Source organism: Epinephelus lanceolatus, chromosome 11 (assembly GCF_041903045.1).
Source record: "Epinephelus lanceolatus isolate andai-2023 chromosome 11, ASM4190304v1, whole genome shotgun sequence".
NCBI lineage: Eukaryota > Metazoa > Chordata > Actinopteri > Perciformes > Serranidae > Epinephelus > Epinephelus lanceolatus.
In genome coordinates this window covers 18,895,276-18,915,010 of record NC_135744.1, presented here as the reverse complement: position 1 = coordinate 18,915,010, position 19,735 = coordinate 18,895,276, and the positions used below count along the sequence as shown (strand labels likewise).

General features: G+C 43.4%; 1 protein-coding gene across 1 annotated transcript in view; it reads right to left on the bottom strand.

Moving 5' to 3' along the window:
* Positions 1–843: 843 nt before the first annotated feature.
* The window catches only part of med13a (mediator complex subunit 13a), a 114,798-nt gene continuing 95,906 nt past the window's right edge, over positions 844–19,735 (bottom strand). The window contains exons 17-31 of the mRNA XM_033641938.2: positions 17,066–17,988; positions 16,615–16,782; positions 15,605–15,828; positions 15,272–15,461; positions 14,573–15,008; positions 12,674–12,905; positions 10,199–10,390; positions 9,140–9,363; positions 7,404–7,546; positions 7,150–7,308; positions 5,411–5,599; positions 4,092–4,234; positions 3,839–4,003; positions 2,230–2,330; positions 844–1,951 (exon numbers count right to left, since the gene is read on the bottom strand). Of these exons, the coding sequence (XP_033497829.1) occupies positions 1,819–1,951; positions 2,230–2,330; positions 3,839–4,003; positions 4,092–4,234; positions 5,411–5,599; positions 7,150–7,308; positions 7,404–7,546; positions 9,140–9,363; positions 10,199–10,390; positions 12,674–12,905; positions 14,573–15,008; positions 15,272–15,461; positions 15,605–15,828; positions 16,615–16,782; positions 17,066–17,988 (3,622 nt within the window). The 3' untranslated portion in view covers positions 844–1,818. The remainder of the gene's footprint in view (positions 1,952–2,229; positions 2,331–3,838; positions 4,004–4,091; positions 4,235–5,410; positions 5,600–7,149; positions 7,309–7,403; positions 7,547–9,139; positions 9,364–10,198; positions 10,391–12,673; positions 12,906–14,572; positions 15,009–15,271; positions 15,462–15,604; positions 15,829–16,614; positions 16,783–17,065; positions 17,989–19,735) is intronic.

Genomic DNA, 19,735 nt, shown 5'->3' with positions numbered 1-19,735 from the left:
TTCAAAGGCTGCTGACAGCAAGGAAAAAAAAATGCAGCAAATTCTCAAAAGAACGAATTGCCAGCTGCTACTACACGACCTCGGGGCAATTCAGCAATTTACATGTAAGATATCTGACTCGATTATTATTTTATGCAGGGTTATTCCAATCCCTTGCCCTACTTGTGAATATAGTGAGTGTTGCAGACCTACTGTACAGTAGAAGCAGGTGCTTACTGCAAACAACCATGATTTCCCAAAAAGAAAACATGGCACTGGACTGAAAATAAATTTTCAGGGTTTTATTAAATATTGAATGTATTTTCTACACTCAAAAGAAAGACCACATACATTTTGCTGGTCAAATCTTTCAAGCCAACAAAAGCTGGCCAATATGCAAGGTTAAGAGCAACACCAGTGGATTTTCCAAGAGTCAAAGTACAATTTTTCCTCTGAACAGGAGAAATCCAGACAGTTAACACTGCATATCCAACGAGCAGCCATCCACAGCTGGTTATAGTTTATTTACACCACACATTTACTTTCACACTGAAGTAAAATGGGTCTAAATGTATCCATAACCAATCGGAAGTGGTGCCAAAAGAGACCTCAGCCAATCAGAGTAAAGGAGAGGTACAGTAAACTAAAGGGATGTGCTGAAAAGGACACAGCATGTCTGCCGTCACATTCTAGCTCTCGTTTTCTCTCGCTTTCGCCCTCCTAAAAAGAAAAGGTCAAACCTGAGGGTCAGCTACCTCCAAGAAATGCCAATAGTTCTCCTTCCGCTCCGCTATTGGTGTCCTTGTCCAATTGCACATCTCAGTCCCCCTCCCCAAAGCAACAATAAACACAAGCACAGGAAAATAAGTTGACGCACTTTATTCCTAAAACAGAAGCCACACCACCAACTGCTGGCATGGCCTTCATATATAATTATTTATATATATTGCCGTTTGGTTTTTGTGTCTAAATGTGTGGTATAAAATACTATATACAACAATGTACCTCTTTATTTGAACACAGTGAAGTTCATTGCTGTACAAGTCCTCTGTAGCTACAGCTTTGCTGTAAGTCCTTCATGCTCAAAGGCATGGAACATAATTCTCCACTCTAATTCTTCTGTACATTGTGACAATACAAATATTCTGTCTCCATTACAAAAAATAATACTCTAAAAGCAACCTACTGGGACTTTATTTAATTTTTATGGGATTTTTTTCCTGGTTGTTTTTTAATTAAGACGATTACATATATCTTAGACCAATTGCTTTAAAGCAGGAAGGTGATATAAACCTTCTCCATTTTTTATATATAAAAGAGGTTAAGAAATAAGACAAATTATACATTTAAAAACTTACAATAAATAAGATAGATGCAGGCATTTCATTTGGATACTATTTCATCCAAAGGAATAAAAAGGAATTTCAGGTCTTAAAACCGAAGATCCATTCTTGAGTTTTTATCCTTGATCAAATATGTCCCTTTTCTTCCGATAACTTTACAGATAGACTCGTCTCTCCGATACAGACTGGCCAGTGACTGTGCTGCCATGCTACATACCATGACAGCCAATCTGTCATTCTCTCACGTTCATTAATTGCGACTCATTTTCTGGTTCCCCCCTCATCTTTATTCCCTTGTCTCTATGTGCATGTCTTTGAATCACAGGGACAGCAGTTGTCTCATCCCGTCTCGGTGCAGGGTCCAGCTCCGTGCGCTGGTCTGGTTCTTGCAGTTTTCTTCAGTCTTGATGAAAGCCCCTTTGGAGTCGTCGCTTTCCTCTTCTTTGAAATGTTTCCCCCTATATTTAACCCACCCCCCCCCGTAACAGGCTGTTGGCTACAACATGTTCATGATGAAGTTGTACATCTGGTTGAGCACCACAAAGTGAATGGGTAGACATGATCGTCGGTCCTGTGTAGCTGGGTCACACGTCAGCCAGGAGAGGGCGTTGTACTGCTCCAGCACAAATCTGTTCAGGCATGCAACAAGAAATACATTTAGTCTTTAATGTGGAGTTAGTTATAGGTTATAGACTTTAAAAAATAATTAATAAAATAAGCCTTTTTTTCATGCATGAGAATCTCAGCACACATATAATGCATTTTAAGCTTAAAAACTATTCAAATATATGTTAAGGTCTTGTATATCAACATCATGAGCATCCAAAAAATAAATCTGCAATACAAAAATCCCCACAAACACACTCAGTGGGGTGGTAATAGTATTTTGTGCTCTAGTGTTGTTTACCTGAGTACATCTGAGGTCTGATTGGAGTCGAGGGGGTGGGAGTGTTTGCTGTGCAGTAGTTCATCTGATTGCACTGAAGACACATGGAGGTGCAAAGAGGCCTGAGAGAGAGAGAAAGAGGTGGTGTCACTGGCTTTGTAATGAAGTTATTAACCTTTTATTACATCTCATCTAAATAATTACAGCTCTTTTCAAAGAGCACTGAGAGCAGCAGTGAGGGTGTAGCTAATTCTAGATAGAAGGGATATCAGTGCAAATGGTGGCTTCTTGGGGTCTCGCTGTCACAGAGAGTCCAGGAAGTTGCTGCGCAGCGGCTAAGAAATATTTATTACAAATTAAACAAACAAGATGTAACATGTTAGTAAGTAAGTTTTAAGAGGTGCTACCAGGTGGATTTCTTTTTACTTTTAGAGAGAGCCAGGCTAGCTGTTTCCATAAGTCCAGTTCAGACCAAAGATTCACGATGAGACCAGTTGAAACATGCAACTTGTTGCAACGCCAGTTTGGATACATTCTAAAAACCTGCTGGTTCACACAAATTGCAGCTTTCAGTCTTATTTTGTGGCTGAATATAATTTGTAGCTTCTTCAAATATGAATAAGGATAGTTATAGTGAGATACTGGCTACAGCTGCATTTGTAATAGTAATAGTATAAACGGTGAACAGCTTGAGTCGATATCAGACGGCTCAAACTTTTCTCTGCAACGTTTTAAAATGGTTTCGTCTCGTTCTCTGATTAGGATTTTGGGGGATCTATCGATCTATACCAATAATCAGTCACCGATAACGGGGTCTATTTAAAACTCTCTATTTATTATGTAGCATTATTTCCTATTTTAACTATTCTTAACAACATTGTATATTAAGTATTAAAATTAAGAGATGACAGTGTATCGTGAATTGCCAACTGCTTATTTTTTGGCAGACAACATGTGCAACATATTCACCTCCCTTTTAGAGACATGACTTAAACCACAGCATCCTACACTTGTTCACTGGGAGCAGCTTGGAGTTTAACAGATGTAGCTCTCTTGTGGAATAAAATATAGAAATATTTATGAGATAAAAATGACAGTAGTTGTCTGAAGCCTTTGTCTTCCACAACAGACAGCGGCTGGCGATAAAGGCATTAGGGTTCGATTATTCTGGCTGGTGTTTCTTTTGGTTTCATGTTGTCCTTGCTGTAGGGTTGCTCTCGTTGCAATGTCTCTGTTATCGACAGCTGAGAGAGTGACGACTGAGTTGCCAAACAGTCCCGCTCTCTCTGTCTTAGTGCTAAATAGCTTTGAAAACTCCTTTACTGTTTGCCCCTGTTTATTGTCTTTATGCTGTGGTAAGCTTAACAGGTGCTGTAGCTTCATATTTAATGGACAGACAAGTGGTATCAATCGTATCATCTAACTCTTGACAAGAAAGCATTTCCAAAGATGTTGAACTATTTGATTAAAGGAATGTAATTACCAGTAATATCCCTTTAGTTTGTTTTATTATTGTATTATTTATTGTTCTCCTGATGCCCTGTGACTGACCATAATTGTTCCCAATAAAACAACATGCACTAAAAGATGCCTTTTATTATCAACACGAGAGAGCAGCAGAGCCTGGTACCTTGAGGAAGAGTGGACACTGGTTCTGAGCCTGCGGACAGGCTGACCAGAACCAGTCAGGTAGTGGGCCGGCTTTAGCCGTGGAGACAAAGTAGCCAAGTGCCAGGGGCTGCTGCAGGAGGTTAGGAACCTCTTCATGAGACTCCATACGGTCCGTACTCTGACCCTGCAAGGTAGAAACTCGAGGTTAGCTTTGTTTCCAAGTGACAGACTGCACAACACCATGACCTGTGTGCATGTACATGCTGACTTACCTTACTGCCGTCACCTCCGTGGTGGTAATGAGAGCCAGGGGAGTGAACTGGTGAAGTGGTGGGTGAGATGTTGATGATGTCTGGGTCCACCAATTCGTTCTCCTGGTCCAGCAGGTCAAAGATCCCGATAGCATCGGACCCATCTGAGGAGAACAGGAGAATAATTCAATTCAATTCATTCATTCATTTTTTTGCCACTCAGTGTGCAATGAGTGCGTTGCTGGGGATGTTTTGACAAATTTTGCAGCATAGTGACATTACAGCTCAAAGTAACTTAATACAATACAGTCTGTGGCTTTTGTTTGATATCTAGTATCGGCAAGAAATAATGAACGTCCCGCTGAACCCTGATCAAACTTTCACACTCTACACAGAAAAAAGGAACAAACAGTAGAGCTGATTTGTTGAGTAGTGTGGACGCAGAAATCAGATCTAGGCCACGTTCATATGCAGTCCTAAAACTGATACGTATACGATCCCGTGCGACCACTGTGTGAACGGTCATATTAGAGTTAATGTGTGTTTCATTATGCTTCAATGCACAGGCGCAGATCAGTCACCACACAGTGTCAGAGCAGTCCACTGAAACTAAAGGAGACTGCCGTAACCAAACCACTGCTGCGGTAGGCTGCCCCAGTCGCCAGCCAATAGAGCCTGACTCCTAGACTCTTTCTGACAGGAACAGCTTGACTAAATTTTGAGTGTCGCCTTGAAAGCTTCCTGAAGTGTCTTTGCCACCAGGCAACCACTTTAAACTTTTGTAGCAACGATAGAGGCTAAAAAATTGTAGTGAAACATGTTATACCTATCAGAATCAGAACTGAGCATTAAGTCCTGTAATGTGAATGTAGCCTAAAATGCTCCTCCTGATCTTTCTGTTATTAGCCAAAAATATGTATTTTGGGGGCAATAACTTGTACTGTAAATTTCAGAAAATATAACTTGGACATTGGCTTCAGCCTTTAATGCCATTATGTGGTTAATCTAGCTATTTACTGAGTATGGAATGTGAGTGACTGTACTTAAAATCTCTGCCAATAAACATATTTGCACAAAGGACGCTGGAGAGTGCTGCAGATGCACTAAGTACGTAAGCACACACTGCTACAAAACAGACTCTTAATAGACTGGGAAAGTAAACAGGAAGGATTTGGTAACAAACAGTGCAGATTAAAGGGGAAACTCAGTAATTGCTGCATTTCCCCTTTAACATCTGTGACTTCGTTTAGAGTCCAGCAAATAGGACGAGCCGCACTGAATTAAAAACACAAGAGAATCACAGGGAGTGACTGTAAGACAGATGAAGGAGCAATGCTGACCAGTGGTGGCGTTCAGGATGTCGATGTTGGGGTCGATGTTGGTGTAATTGGAGCTGGCCACTTGGACGAAGGCAGATGTGGGGAAGACCAAGATGTGGGTGCAGGAGGTGTCTTGTGGGGTGCTCAGCTGGGACGTCTGCATGTTCAAGGTGGTGCTGCGGCCAAACACTGAGCCTGTCGACACAGAGTCTGGAAGGAGAGGGCAACGGGTCAATAAACAGTGTGGCTAAGAATGAAAATGAAACAAAGTGGGAATCCTTGTCATAATCTTTGTTTCTAGTATGGGTGGAATCTTTTAACTGGTCTGGGCTGAGCTTATTCTTCATGTTTGATCCCAGGACGTCATAGAACTCACAAAGAAATATACTCAAACTCTCAACAACACTGACAACATTTTGGATCCCTACAGAGATAGCCCTTTTTATTAAAGGGTACGATGTATCCTTTCTGTTTAACCAGAAACAGCCCCAAAATCATCACTGCAATTTCCACCAGACTCCATTTACATAAACAGTAATTTTGTCACTGTAAAACACACTTCATTAAAAGTCGACAGACACAAAATAAAACACACAAAAGCTCTCTTACTTAATTTTTCCACTGTTCCAACAATCACCAACTCTGGTTTGGTTCAAATAAACCCTAAAATCACCCAGTTAGACGTGAAAACATGCTGCCACTATACACACTAAAATTACTGTTCATTTAAATGGAATCTGGTGGGTTTGGCAACAGCAATTTTAAGGCTGTTTCTAGTTAAACAAAAAGGATCTTACTCTTTAACAAAAAGGTCGACCTCTGTTGGGACCTTTCCAAATGTTGTCAGACACTTGTAATAATAATCTGAGCCTGTCAGTGGCAAAAACAAGGATATTTATAGGATGCAAGTTGAGGGTTCATTTGCCTTGAGCAGTTACATTGCAACATGTTTCGCTGCTGCAATCTGCAGCCCCCCCGCTTAATATCGCACCGGTTTCAGACATTGTTGTTCCCATTAATCGCTTACACAAAAACATGAGAAAATAGGATACAAGTAGTATCTTCAACTGAACACCAAGTAACAGCTTCACAATTGTGATTAAAATAGAGTCCTTTTCATCTGTGGGATTAAAATGAAATGAAATGACTGTTCAAGTATTAATATGTCTTAATTATACAGTATTGGCTGCATTAGCTTATTTCGCAGTTGTAGGCTGTCACATATATTGTTCATAATTGTGAAATAAACTAGATTTAAAATGTCAAAGTAGTCGTTACATTTAACACTAACAATTCTCTTAAGTTTAAGTTCTATGTTAAAGTGATGTAAACTCCCCCTAGTCATAGTCATATGAGGCCAACACATCCTTGCTAATCTCTCTCAGCTCAAAGAGCTTTTTATGAAGGAGATGTCCTCAGCCCAGCATCGCTCAACACAATCCTGGTATGATGCACTGACAATCCCCCACTCGTTTCCCAAAATAAACCCATTGATCTGGCTCTCCATCACACCGCATTGAGATCAATGGGCATCTGAGAGGTAGTGCTTTATGAGCGAAAGGTACATGATCTTCCCTGCCATCAATCTGCTCTGGACAAGGAGGGGACACGCATTGTGATATGCTGCTGCCATCCATCACGCCCCACACTCACACAGACATGAACACACCACAGCGCTGCCTTTCTCGTGGAGTGCTGCGACTCAGACTGGAAGTGTACGTTACAACATTTATAATATTTGTCATGTGCACACATTGTACCTGGCATGATGATAAAGGATCCCTGGGGCTCCATGGCAACCAAGCACACGCTGAGGATGCTGGGAGTATCGGAGGCGGAGATGCCACACATTCGACACATTTCCTTGAGACGGCGACTCAGTGACTGGAGGTTTCTCCTGCTCAGCAGAATACTCCAGTCTGGAACACCGAGAGAGGAGGGGACGAATGAACATGTGACACACTGGTATGAGAAACACATGAATGTCTTGAATGCTCTAGATTCTAGGTCTTACCTTTTAACTCTCCGTGTCCTATCCTGCCCAGTCGGCCAATCACCACCCTCCAGGGGACTGATGTCATCTGCACCAGTCCCAAGCACCAATCCCACAGCTTCTGCAGGCCGAGCCGTCGCACAGAGCCTTTTTTCCTCCGTGCCCTGCAGAACACGCATCAACTCACATGTCAAAACCACTTTTCAGAGTATTCAGAACAAACGTCAAATGAAGAGCAAGGCAGAAGTAAAGTGTGCACACGGTGTGCTTGGCTGTTAGTCAACAGAGCTGGCTTTAACATTTTGTGAGTAGGCAGGTGAAGGTGAACATCTGGAATGTGTGGGCCTGTGTAGACCGTCCTTGACTGACAGCTGTGTGCCTTCCCTCTCAAGCCTAATTTACACTTACACAAAAGAGTCATTTGACAGTGCGTGCGACCTGATTGATTAAAAAAATCACAGCTTTGATATCAAGCAGACACGATTTAAGCGTTGGTGACAGCTGCTGTGCACCTTTTGTAAGGTCGTGGGCATTTGTTGTGCAGCTGTGATTGAATGTGGGATATTTACAGAGAAAAATCAACCAGCTGAGAATATGGAGGATGATGACAAGTCGCTTTAAAACATGTGCAACACTGGTGTGGGTGCTGCAGTGTTCGGACAAATATGATGGACCAGATTGTTAGAATTACTTTAATAACTGCACTATAAATAAAAAACACTGCGTGACACTTTGTTCCATGCCAATTATAAATATTTTTTTCCCCAGTTGTGTCACACATGTTAGTGAAACAGTTCAAACATTTTTAAAGTGGGGTTGTATGCTGTACTTATTCATTGTAGGGCTGCACTGGTTACCTGTCACTCAGAGAATTGGTTTCAAAATCTTGCTGCTTGTGTATAAATCACGCTGTGGCTCCATGACCAAATATATAAAATATATATATTTCTGACATGCTTGTGACATATGAACCTTCTAGGACCCTGAGAACATCTGGGGCCGGCCTACTGACCATCCCAAGAGTCAGAGCAAAACATGGTGAAGCAGTGTTTTGTTATCATGCAGCACAAACCTTGATCAACACTGAGATCACGATTATTCATTGGATTTAGGGACAAATATTTTTTCGTGCTCTTTCACATCTAAATAGGTAGAGCACTGCTTTCACTATCATTCCTGATAATGTACAAATCTTTGTGTCAAAATAAGACTGGTCCATATTCACAGAGCATCTCCGAGAGACAAGTCTCAGAGAAGTCCGTCTTTGGGACTTGGATGGATACGGTAACACGCTGTACAGCTTCGCTAACGCTGGACAAGGACAGCAATTCAGTGAGGTAACGTTAGCAACATTATTCGTCTTGGCCTTCATTCAATCATTGTACTGCAGTTTGGTGACTCTGAGGTGGTGGAACAAGTTCTTTGTGTTGCTTGGCGACAAAGACACGATACTCATGCAGTCACTCAAATCCAGAATTCTTCCAAATGATGGATCAGTTAAAGTAGTGGCTGGCTGTTAGTTTAGTAAGCGCTTGAGAGTTTTCTATGAGCTATCTACTGAAAGTAACATACTGACTATGGGTCAGTACCTTGTACAACCCCACTTCAAAAAGTCTAAACTATTGCTTTAAGCAAAGACAGTTTAATAACCTCAGGACCAATGTGAGGGTCCTGTGGCGTTAAGTGATTCCTACTGAAGGTAATAAAAAGTGTGAAGCTCGTAGGTTTTAATGAAGCGCACACTGTGGTGGTCCTACCTGTTGGGCACATCAATGTTGATGATGCAGGTCTCTAGGAGTTCCCCATACAGGTCAGTGCATGTAGCCAGGAGCCAGCGCTGGTCGTGGGACAGACAGTACCCTACGAACAGCACGTTGTATTTCTGTGACGCCTCCCCAAATGTCTCCCCAAGCTCCGTCTGCTTGTCCTTCGTCGGTGCTAGGATGAATGGAGGCGTGTACAGACGTAGACACTCCGGCCTCTGCAGAATGGGAGGTGAAGATGTGAGGATAAGGGATTTAGGATAAATGTTCAGCCCTTCTACACACAAATGGATAAAAATTGGACATGCTGCAGATATGTATATTTTGTGCAAGCTTGATTGACAGGATATCCTCTCTTTCAATTCCAATTTCTGCTGAATTCATGTTCTGTACATCTTTATATACAAAATTCCCCTCGTGCCACTCCAATTGTCCCATCCATACCCCAGTTCTCCCAGCAAGGCAGCTCGAGGTTTGCCAGTGTGTTAGAGGAAAAGGTAGCACTGGCTCAAAGGAAGGAAGTCCACTGAATGAGGTCCTGAACTAAAGTGCCCCTTTGTCTAAACCTGGAGTCGAGATCCCATTATGGAGGTCTCAGGGAGCTAGCCAAGCAGATAATGGAAAGAAAACTCTGGAGGAGCAGAGGGTTACAAGTTCCCCTGGTCCCGTTCCAGAAGAAAAAACTACAAGGATGGTTAGCACTAAAAACTCTATATCTCACTGCCTTCCTTCGTTTCAGTGGCAGAGTGAACACAGCCGGGGCAAAAGGCTGGGTCACATCGGGTCAGGTTCATGTTTAGAGGGAGAGCTGAAAGCAACCCAAACGCTGCTGCTGGGGCTACAGTGTCAGCCTCTGTGTGCTTGCCAATCGATCAGCGGACAACGCTAACATGTTAACGCTAACACACGCAGCCGACAGGGTGCTGTTACTAATCACCTAGAGAGCTGAAATGCAACATTACGCTGGGGCGACACCTTTCTCAGCTTTACAGATGGATTATATCACAGCAATTAGAGCGCAGCTGATAAAACTTGGCGATGTGTTGCTTTTACCTCTGGGCTCTTCAGTGCGGTGTCAATAGCCAGACCCGGACCGAAGCCGGTCAGTGACTTGACGTTGGTTGAGGTGGGCAGTGGCCGTCTGCACTGAGCGAAGACGGAGAAGGCAAGAGACTTGAGGTGCTGGGCGTAGATATGACGGTCCTCGCCTCGTACTGGCTGAAGCAGGTACTGGCAGGGGACAATCTGAGGGACAAAGACAAGTTGTTGGACACAGACAACACACGTGTAACTCTTTCTGCACTCTCACCAACAATGTGAACAAAAGTCAGCATAAAAGAAACAGAAAAATGTTTTTTAAAAGCTATTTTTTTTGGCAAATTTTCACTTGTGTAACTAAAAATACATTAATAATTTGCATTAATGTACATTAAGTGACCAATATATAAAAACTCTGTACACTGCAGTGCAATCCAATGTGGAAATAAGGGCTGCTTCCTAATGATGATTTGAATAACGAGTTGAGAAGTTCAGTAAGTTCCATTTCACATCGTCATTGTTTTCAGCTGCGTCATCGTACATAGAGTGATGCAGATCATCAGCACAACAGGCTGTGAACTTTTACAAACTGACACCTGTCTTAGTATGACTCAAAACTACACAACTGTGACGGAAACAGAGAGGAGTGATGGAAACAGGGCGGAGAGTGACACAGAGCAGTGACTCTTCCTGTTCTGTGTGGAAACATGATGTTTTCACATCGCAGATGATGAACGAAGGCATCTGAGTCTTACAGATAAATGCCACTGATAGGAAAAAGCACACTGCAAAAGCACATGACACATGTGCTCCCCTCGAAAAGTGCAATACAAACAGGTGAGAAGATACAACCCTAATATAAATCTGAAATTTCTAATTGTTGTTGACACTTGGGAAAAAGAAGTGCTGATTCTCTTCATGGTAAATTTTAGGGATGCACCGATAAAACTCTGGAACAGAACCAATACCACTGTTTTGTTGTTGTTTATTTTGTTTTTCTTGTTATTTATTCCCCCTTCTGTGCCAGGAAACAAAGAAATCGTCATTCTTACTAAAGAACTAAGTGTTTTCAAGTTTTCAGGCCTTCAATACATTATCTCTGAATGAGCACAAATTCTATCATACAATTTGTTATTCGACAAGCTTCAATAAAACCTAATTTAACATGAAAAACATTTTTAAAAATGCTTCAAAAGCCTTTTCAATGTATATATTGTAATTTAATCTAAAATCTATTTCATATTGCTGTGAAAACATCAACAAGGTCCTCCCTCAAACAGCTGTATTTATTCAAGTTTCTTGCCAAAAACTAAATCTTACAGGATTAGATTTGAACACATTTTGATGTTTTAATTTACCTTTGGCCAATACTCATTTTTACTCATCATAACGTAACTAAATGCAGCCTGTGTGAGCTGTTGTGTTCCTGCTACTCGCTGCCATCAGCTTACATTAACCCTTTGAGAGCTGAGCAAATATGCTAGATTTCTTTTAAAAACCTGGGAAGAGGACAATGAGCAACGAAAGAAGATATGATATATGATATGAAGATATGAAAGAGTGCTAATAAATTATAATAATTCTGTAACATAATTTTAAAAATGATAATAATTAGAAAAAAAGTTTTCCCTAGCTGTTTTCTTTTTTTTTATTAGTGGAACTTTTCTTCCCAAGTTGCTCATTGCCTTTTTTCCCCATGTTTTTGTAAGAAATCACACCAATCTGCTCAGGGTTCACAGGTTTAAATACTTGCAAAAGGCATCTGAAAGCGGCACAAGAAAAGTGATGTCGCTCCAGGTTTCAAAGGGTTAACTTGCTCTCCTCGAGTTTTGTTGTTTCCAATGTAGGGTGCGTCCTCTGTACGTCAATAGTGAGTTTACTGCATCCTTTCCTCCCAGCAACCTCCCAGAGAAGATCCCTCTTCGTCCCAAACACATTTCCCCTTTTGTCTTGAGCCCTGCTTTTTAGCCTGCGCAAAACTGATGTGTCTCAACAGGAAAACATCCGCCACTGCCATCTGTGAGTGCCATCTTATTTGCTAAATAGTCGTGTTGCATTACACTGTCATGTCTGTGCCGCTTGGTACATATAAGGTGGCCAAAATATGAGAAACACCTTCCAATAAAATGTAGTCAAACACAACAGCCTTTAAAATGTACCATAGAACTCTGTATACAAACACGTAGAGCAGTTTAAGTGAGGTGGTATTTAATGCTTTTGTACCACATTGTATTGTTAAAACATTTTTATTTTCAGGTCACTCAGGAGATACTGTTTTATTATAATAAAGAACAATCTACTGCCTCTGATGATGATGGATATGTCAGCAATGATGCCATTGAGCATAATCTGTTAAACATTAAGGAGTAATTGACATGCTGACATTGAATACAAAATGAATGTATTTTCACTCACCCACTTACCTTCATCATAATGAAATACAATATGGTCAGCAATAAAAATGTGGCTCTCCTGGGGTACTTTACTTACCTGTACAGAAATAGAATTGCGGATATGCGGGGGCAGGAACTGAAGCATCTCGAGGTAGCAGCGTAGCAAACCCAGTGTCCACACACTGGAGTGGGCCGGCACTGGCCCAGGGCCACCGTCTGCCTCCTCATAGCTGAAGGGGTCCACAATGTAAACAACAATGGCAGGTGGATACGTGATGGCGTGGGACTCCCCATCTGTGGGCACACCTACCTTCTCTCGTTCCAAAGTGCTGTGGGAGACACAGGAAGATCACATAGTTCTCAGTTTTTTATCTCAGGTTCAGAATAGTCAAATCACACTGAAGACTACTGAAACATATCTTGGAACCCGAATGTATCACTACACAAAGATGGATTAAAATAGCAGTGATCAAAACTATGCCCTCATACTGGCACTGAAGTGTCCCTTAGCAACCTCTTTGCTTAAATTCAAGGACAAGGATACACATTTACTTTACTATGGAATTTTTAGACCGTTATTGTGTCTACTACAATTTCACAGAAGGAATGAATTATTCAGTTATGTGCTTTACAGTGTTGGGATAACGTTTTGCTGTAATTCCACTACTTTTGGCGGTTACGAGACAAGTGGCGAATTACTTTTCCATATAAATATTGCAATTACAGTTGCAATAATTTAAATTGGGCTCGTTATTCATTACTTTGTCTTGATCACAGCAGACAAATGCAGCCTATAAACCCTTTTACTCTGCCTCTTCACAGTGGGAATTTAACGCCTCACTGTCCTGAATGGAAGGTACAATCACAAACTGGGGGGACTTAGTTGTCTTGCCTCTGAGCTCGGGGCGGAGGTTGTGACAGCATCGAAATGACGTCTGTATAAATGGGTCAGCTGGCAGGATGGGATCACGAGCAGCATGGGTGTGATGTTTTATGCGTGTGATCCATCGCAGGAGATTTAAAAAGCAGCTGTTAGCAGTTAGCAGCTAACTCAGAGAAGAAGAGCAGCGCCTGAAAACAATGAGGTCAGGGAGCCCCTTACCCTCCAAGCAGAGGACGAGATCAGCCGCCTTATAACAGAGATGGTAAATGACTGTTATTGACATGTTATGCTATTGTTGTTGTTTAGAAAGCACTGCCAATGCCTATGTTATATGTTACACTAGAGACTGATGCTGTTGTGTTACATGTCACGCCCCTTAGGCCTCTTGATTCTGCGATGCCGGGATGCTATCTAAAATCCCAAACTGGAGCAGCTTGATGCCGTCATCCCTTGGTTCTGTGTAAAAATGCAAAGGGGGCATGAAGAGGGGACTTTTAAGCGGCCCTATAGCGCGATCTCTGTAAAAACGGCTTATTCCCCGGATTTTCTCCGCTGTTTATGATCTAACGTCACCATTAGTGATGCACGAATCAGGTGAGCGGTGTTCATTCCCTCTGTCTTGTGTGTGTGTGTGTGTTTGAGAGTGACAGAGAGGAGAAGAGAAGGTGGACGATGGCAAACAATGTTCTGTACATTATTATTAACTGTTGTTATTCAAAGGACTAGCACATCACTAGAGCCCAACTGTTTGGCAGCACAATAAATGACGTGAATCAATCAAGCATTTATTCAATCAATCAGCATCAGACTGTCACGACGCACAATGGCCAGCAGTTCAGACAATTTGAAGTTGCTTTCCTGGAAATATGGACATTATTTTCCCTCCTCGAGGGAGTAATCAAATTACTTTTGAGAGAAGTAACTAATCAACTAACTCATTTCTAATTTTCAGAAACTTGCATAATAGCACTTCACATTGATTTCAAATACTAGTAACAGTAAATCAACACTTGTTGTGATTTGCTGTCACTCGTGCAGAACGGAGCAAATATATTCTTTTCAGAGTTTATGGTGTTGAGTTGTTCGTGTGTGGGCTTGTGTGTCCTGCAGTACCTTTCAGGAGGCTCAGTGGACCCCTGGGCCTGGCTGCTGGAGTTGTCCCCTGAGGTGCCAGTATTCTGGGTACCAGCCTGCTGTCCCAGCTGTCCACTCTGGGGGCCACCTCCCTGGCCCTGAGCACCCATGCTCCCAAAGGGGGGGAAAGAGCTGGGCTTGGCAGACGGCATCCCGCTGCCAGGCTGGCCTGAGGATGTCACCAGACTGTTAGATGACGCAGAGCCATTCCCGGACCCACTGTTGTTGCTGCTGCTGTTGTTGTTGCTGCTGCTGCTGGGAACGGAAGAGCCTGCAGCGTTCGCTGAGCCCTGCTGGCCGACTGAGCTGGAGGTGGAGCTTGACAGTTGTGTAGATGATGTCTGGCTGGACGAGGGCAGGGGGCCGGGCTGTGTGAGGAGGGAGCTGTCGAATGGTTGTGATGCGAGGTATGGAGCTGAAGTGAGAAAGCACAGTGACTTCCGTTAATAACATCAATTACACTTTGAGAAAATGAGAAAAGATACTCAGCTTATTCCATTTCAACTTGACCTCCTCCTCCACTGATTTCAAGCTCTCTTTCAAACAGTCAAGGCTCTCTGGCTTGTCTTTTTATAACTACACCATGGTGGAAATTCAGCAACAAAAAACTGACTGAGCTGAGCACTGAGCAACAGAAAAATCTGTATAATCGAAAATACAGCTGTAAATGACTCATACCGAGGTTGTGGCGGCACACTTGTGCATAGAGTTTGAGCTTAGTGAAGGCGTCACTGTTGCTGCTGGCAGCCTTGAGGAACCAGTCGCTAACTGGCTGATCCACGAGGTTCTTGGCTCCATTGCCGCCGACAAGGACAATGCCATCGGGGTAGCCTTTGGAAATGGGCCGGTGCTGGCCGAGTCGACATGACTGTGAGAAAGACCATGAGTTTGTCAACTGGTACTTAAATATGATTGTAACAACAGTTAGTTGCAGTTGCATTTGCAGTGCTTTAAGTGATCACAAATTTGTCTCAGCACTGAAGTGTTTGCAGCCTTCTTCAGAGTCTCTACCTCGTAGACGGCAGTGAGGTCTCGGAAGAAGCTCTTGGCGCCGCTGAGCAAGGCCTCGTTGTCAGGGCAAACCACCAGGTACCCAATGTCCCGCTGGGAGCCGAAGGGATCCAGCAACAGTTTCTCCCAGTAGGGCAGACCAAACGGAGACAGCACCACAAAGTCATACTCATAACCCACCAGGAAGGTGGGGATGGGCAGGGGCTCTGGGGACTCGTCTGTGCCTGTGAGGGGGTGAGGTGGAAGGAGGGAGAGAAAAAGGGGGAAACAAAGTGTGGAAGTGACAGAAAGAAAGAACAGTGAGTGGTGTTTACAGGTAAAGTGTCAGGCCCCCCCACTCCTCTTTCTGCCCGAATGTGAGGTCGCCAAGCGATCTGACAGCTCCTCCCAACAGAGCTGACATCTGGACCACAGCAGAGGGACCACACTGCCTACTGACCTGACAACATTCAGTTTTTCTACCCCACAACACACACACTCAGAATGTCACACACACCAACACTGAATGTATTACCACCCTCAAAGTTTCTATAAGAATCTTGTTGTTGGCAGAACTGTCTGAGACCTTGTCTACGAGTTCACAGATGTTTTTGAAAATGGATATTTTCCTATACATTTTAGCCTCGCGTCCACATGCAAATAAAGTTTTAGCTCACTAAAACTGAGATTTTTGAAAATGCCTTCTAAGGTGCAGATTTTCAAAACTCCTGTACCTGTGAAGATTACAGAAGACAGCTAACACTGGCAAGCGTTTTGAGTCACTTTGCGTTCTAGTGTGAACAGATACATATTGTAAAACAAAGTGTGTAGATAGATTTGTTTTAAAACCTATAGGAAAATATCTGTTTTCAAAAATATCTGCATATGTGCATACAGGGCCTGAAACATCCACTGTTTATGTGGTGAAATACACTGATACGCTGATGTCTGATTGAACTGGATGGTAGCAAACCATCAGTCAGAGCTGTGTTTCGAGTAAATAAACTTCACAAGTTTGTCCCCAGCTTTACCGTAAGAGCCCCGTCCAGCCATCTTGTGGAACTGCTGCCAGGTGAGGGGACCCTGAACACCCCACGACCGTACCGTCCTCTTCTTCTGGATTGCGTCCTGGAGTACAGGCTGCAGGGACATCAGCACCCGCAGCACATCCTGAGAGCACAGCGCACTCACGTCCACTGCTAGAGAATGGACGAGAAAAGTGGACGATTTAAGATTAATCACAACATGAGAAACTCAAAAAAAAAAAAAAAAAAGTCAGCGTGCATCTCAACAAATCTTTTAGGCCAAAATTTAGTTATAGTCAACTGTCCTAATGTGTGGTGAATGATTTGGATTACTCATTCTTTGCAGAGAGCTGCTTTAAATGTATAAAAACAAGCTACACTGGCCTAAGAAAACATAGGAAGTGTCCAACTGAGCCAGTGTTGGCATGGATGAAAATGTAGCTGACATATTTCTCACCGTTTTGTTTGGCCCAGTGGTGCAGGCAGGTGCTTTTGACCAGCGCCTCGTCCACCTTGCCACCCGACATGTTGTCCATGAATTGCCTGCCGTGCTCCAGGGCCATGTAGCAGTCGCTGTGGTAGTCCCTCTCCTCCACCCTCACACAGGGCGGCACAGGGGCCCCACTTGGCCCCCGTGTCACTATGTCATGCTCGAGGATTGAAATGGGTGAAAAAGGGTTGGTACACTGGTCCTGTAGGAGGAGAATCAGCTCGTCTGGGACACGGTCGCCCCTCCCTACTCCAGTTCTTTCTAGCGAGGAGAGCCGTAGTTCCTCAAAGCGCTTTTCTGCCTCTCTGCTGATGTCGGATCCGCGGCCGATGATATCCAGCTCGTCCTCCAGGAAGAGGCCCGAGCCGTTGCCGTATCGCCGATTGACCACGGCGCTGAAGCCGCAGCTGCAGGGTTCCTGAGCCTCACCAATGGGGTCGCTCAGGTACACGCCCACATCGGCTCCTTTTATGTTCATGTTACATACGCAGATGCAGCAGCTGTCGAAGTTGCAGTCCTTGAAGAGGTTCATGACTGACTCGGAGAGGATGAGGGTGACGTAGAGGCTGTGTGCCTCGGGGATGGAGGGTACGGTGGCCGGCTCGACCGAGTTCAGCGGTCGGCAAGTGGAAGGGGTGGACGCTGGCGAATACAGGTCGGAGTTCTCGTACTTGAGGGAGCCCTGGACACTGGAGGGGCCTCGAGGTGTGCGTGGGGTGCGCGGTGTACGTGGGGTAGGGGCAGAGAAACGCGGAGTGGCAGGTGAAGGCAGGATGCCAGCGCCACTGTTACTTGGTGGAGCGCTGTTAGACATGAAAGGCGTGTGGGTCTGAGGGGTGTAGGTCTGGCTGTAGTCTTGGTCCATGGTGCTGCCCACACTGGGGATGTTACTGAGGGGAGAAAGACAAAAAGACAGGAATTAGGAAGAGGGTTAATTAATGCTCTAAAGTTAGGCTAAATTTTGGCGAGGGAAAAACTGGCACAGCCATTTTCACAGGGGTACCTTTAACTCTCACCTTGAAATATCTGAATAAAAATGGATGGGTACCAACAGGTCTCTCCTTTACAGTAATGCCCACCTTATGAAATGTCACCCCAGTGATAACTCTGGGAGCATAGTCTAGTGTGTGGAGGGATTTTTGACCATCTTTATCAGTTCTCAACATGCTGAAATTTAGCACCACATCTGTGTAACAAATGGTTTCAACCTAAAATATCGGGGCAACAATTTATGAGACATAATTGAGCATAAGAATGCCCATCATATATTTCCATCATAGTGCTCTCAGCCAATAGACTCTAATCTTTAAAGTGAGAATAGGTCTCTAACCATATTGCAATGTTTATTGCATGTTTACCACCAGAAAAACACTAAACAACACTAAACATTACTAATTTCCCATCACAGTGTTACAAAACAGAGGAAAATCTCATTAAAATCTTGCCTCAATTAGATGTACTGTGCATCTAATTTGTGGCATGAAAATGGAAGCACTACTACACAGAACACACTTGTTTTCCCTGGTCTATTTTTTTAGACCAGAACAGCAATGTTCAGTACATTGCTTCAAACCACAAATACCATTATCCAACTGTCTCACAGCATTTGCGAAGATAGTTTGAGTAATAAGGCAGTAGGGCACGACAACTTTCACTACAAAAGGAATGCAGAGTGAGCTTAGACTGCACACGTGTTTACACATGAGGGAACAAGAATGCAGGAGAGACAGAATGAGAAACGGGTAGCGAAAAGAAGCAGAGGGAGAGAGAAAGACATTCAATAAACATTTCAACGAGTGTCCCTCTGAGGTAAGGTTTATTTTTGGGCTGGCAAGCAACAGTGAGGAAGCGGGGAGAGAAGGAGAGGGAGAGTGTGTGTGTGTGAGAGTGCAGGAGAGGGAGAGGGTGAGCACATCATGTCCCTAGCTGCATGTGAGGAACAACTCCTGGCACAGACCCATTAGAAGAAGGAAGTCCCAGCACAGCTCTCTCCTGCAGCCAGGGCACGTTCGACGTTCGACTGCAGATGCGAAGGCAGCACCAGCACATTATAAGATCTTTACCAATGACTCTCTGGATTCTCGCCAGGCTTCGCAAGTGCAGACACCTCTTCCTGCTGCACAATCCTTCATAACAAGACTCAGCACTCTTATAGCACTCTCTAGAAAAAGACAAAATAATGGACCCTACTCTTATTCAAAGCACTTAAAATTTGACCACCTTCAGATGGCACGCATGCACATATGTTTTGGAAATGTGTAAAGCTACAGAAACTTTGGGGGGAAGTGACAAATGAAGTGGTTGCCTTGACCTCTTCACTGTATTCCTGCAGCCAAAGTGGACGATGCAAGGAACTGCCATAACGCTTAACTGATTGGGATACTCTTGCACATAGCAAGAAGGAGTACTCTCAAATTTTGGTCGCCATAGCAGGAGATATGATGAACTCACTGTCTTTGGTTTAGCTTTCCTCACTGTTCAATGATCCAGGGTGCTTTGGTTGGTTTTAGAGTCGACTGATTTGCAGGATGTATGGAGAGCTGCAAGATGACGCTATGAACTGATTGTCTTGACTGTCGTGTTAAAAAAACAAAAAGAGAAAACAAAAATCCCCAAATAAACAGGCCTTTTAAAAAA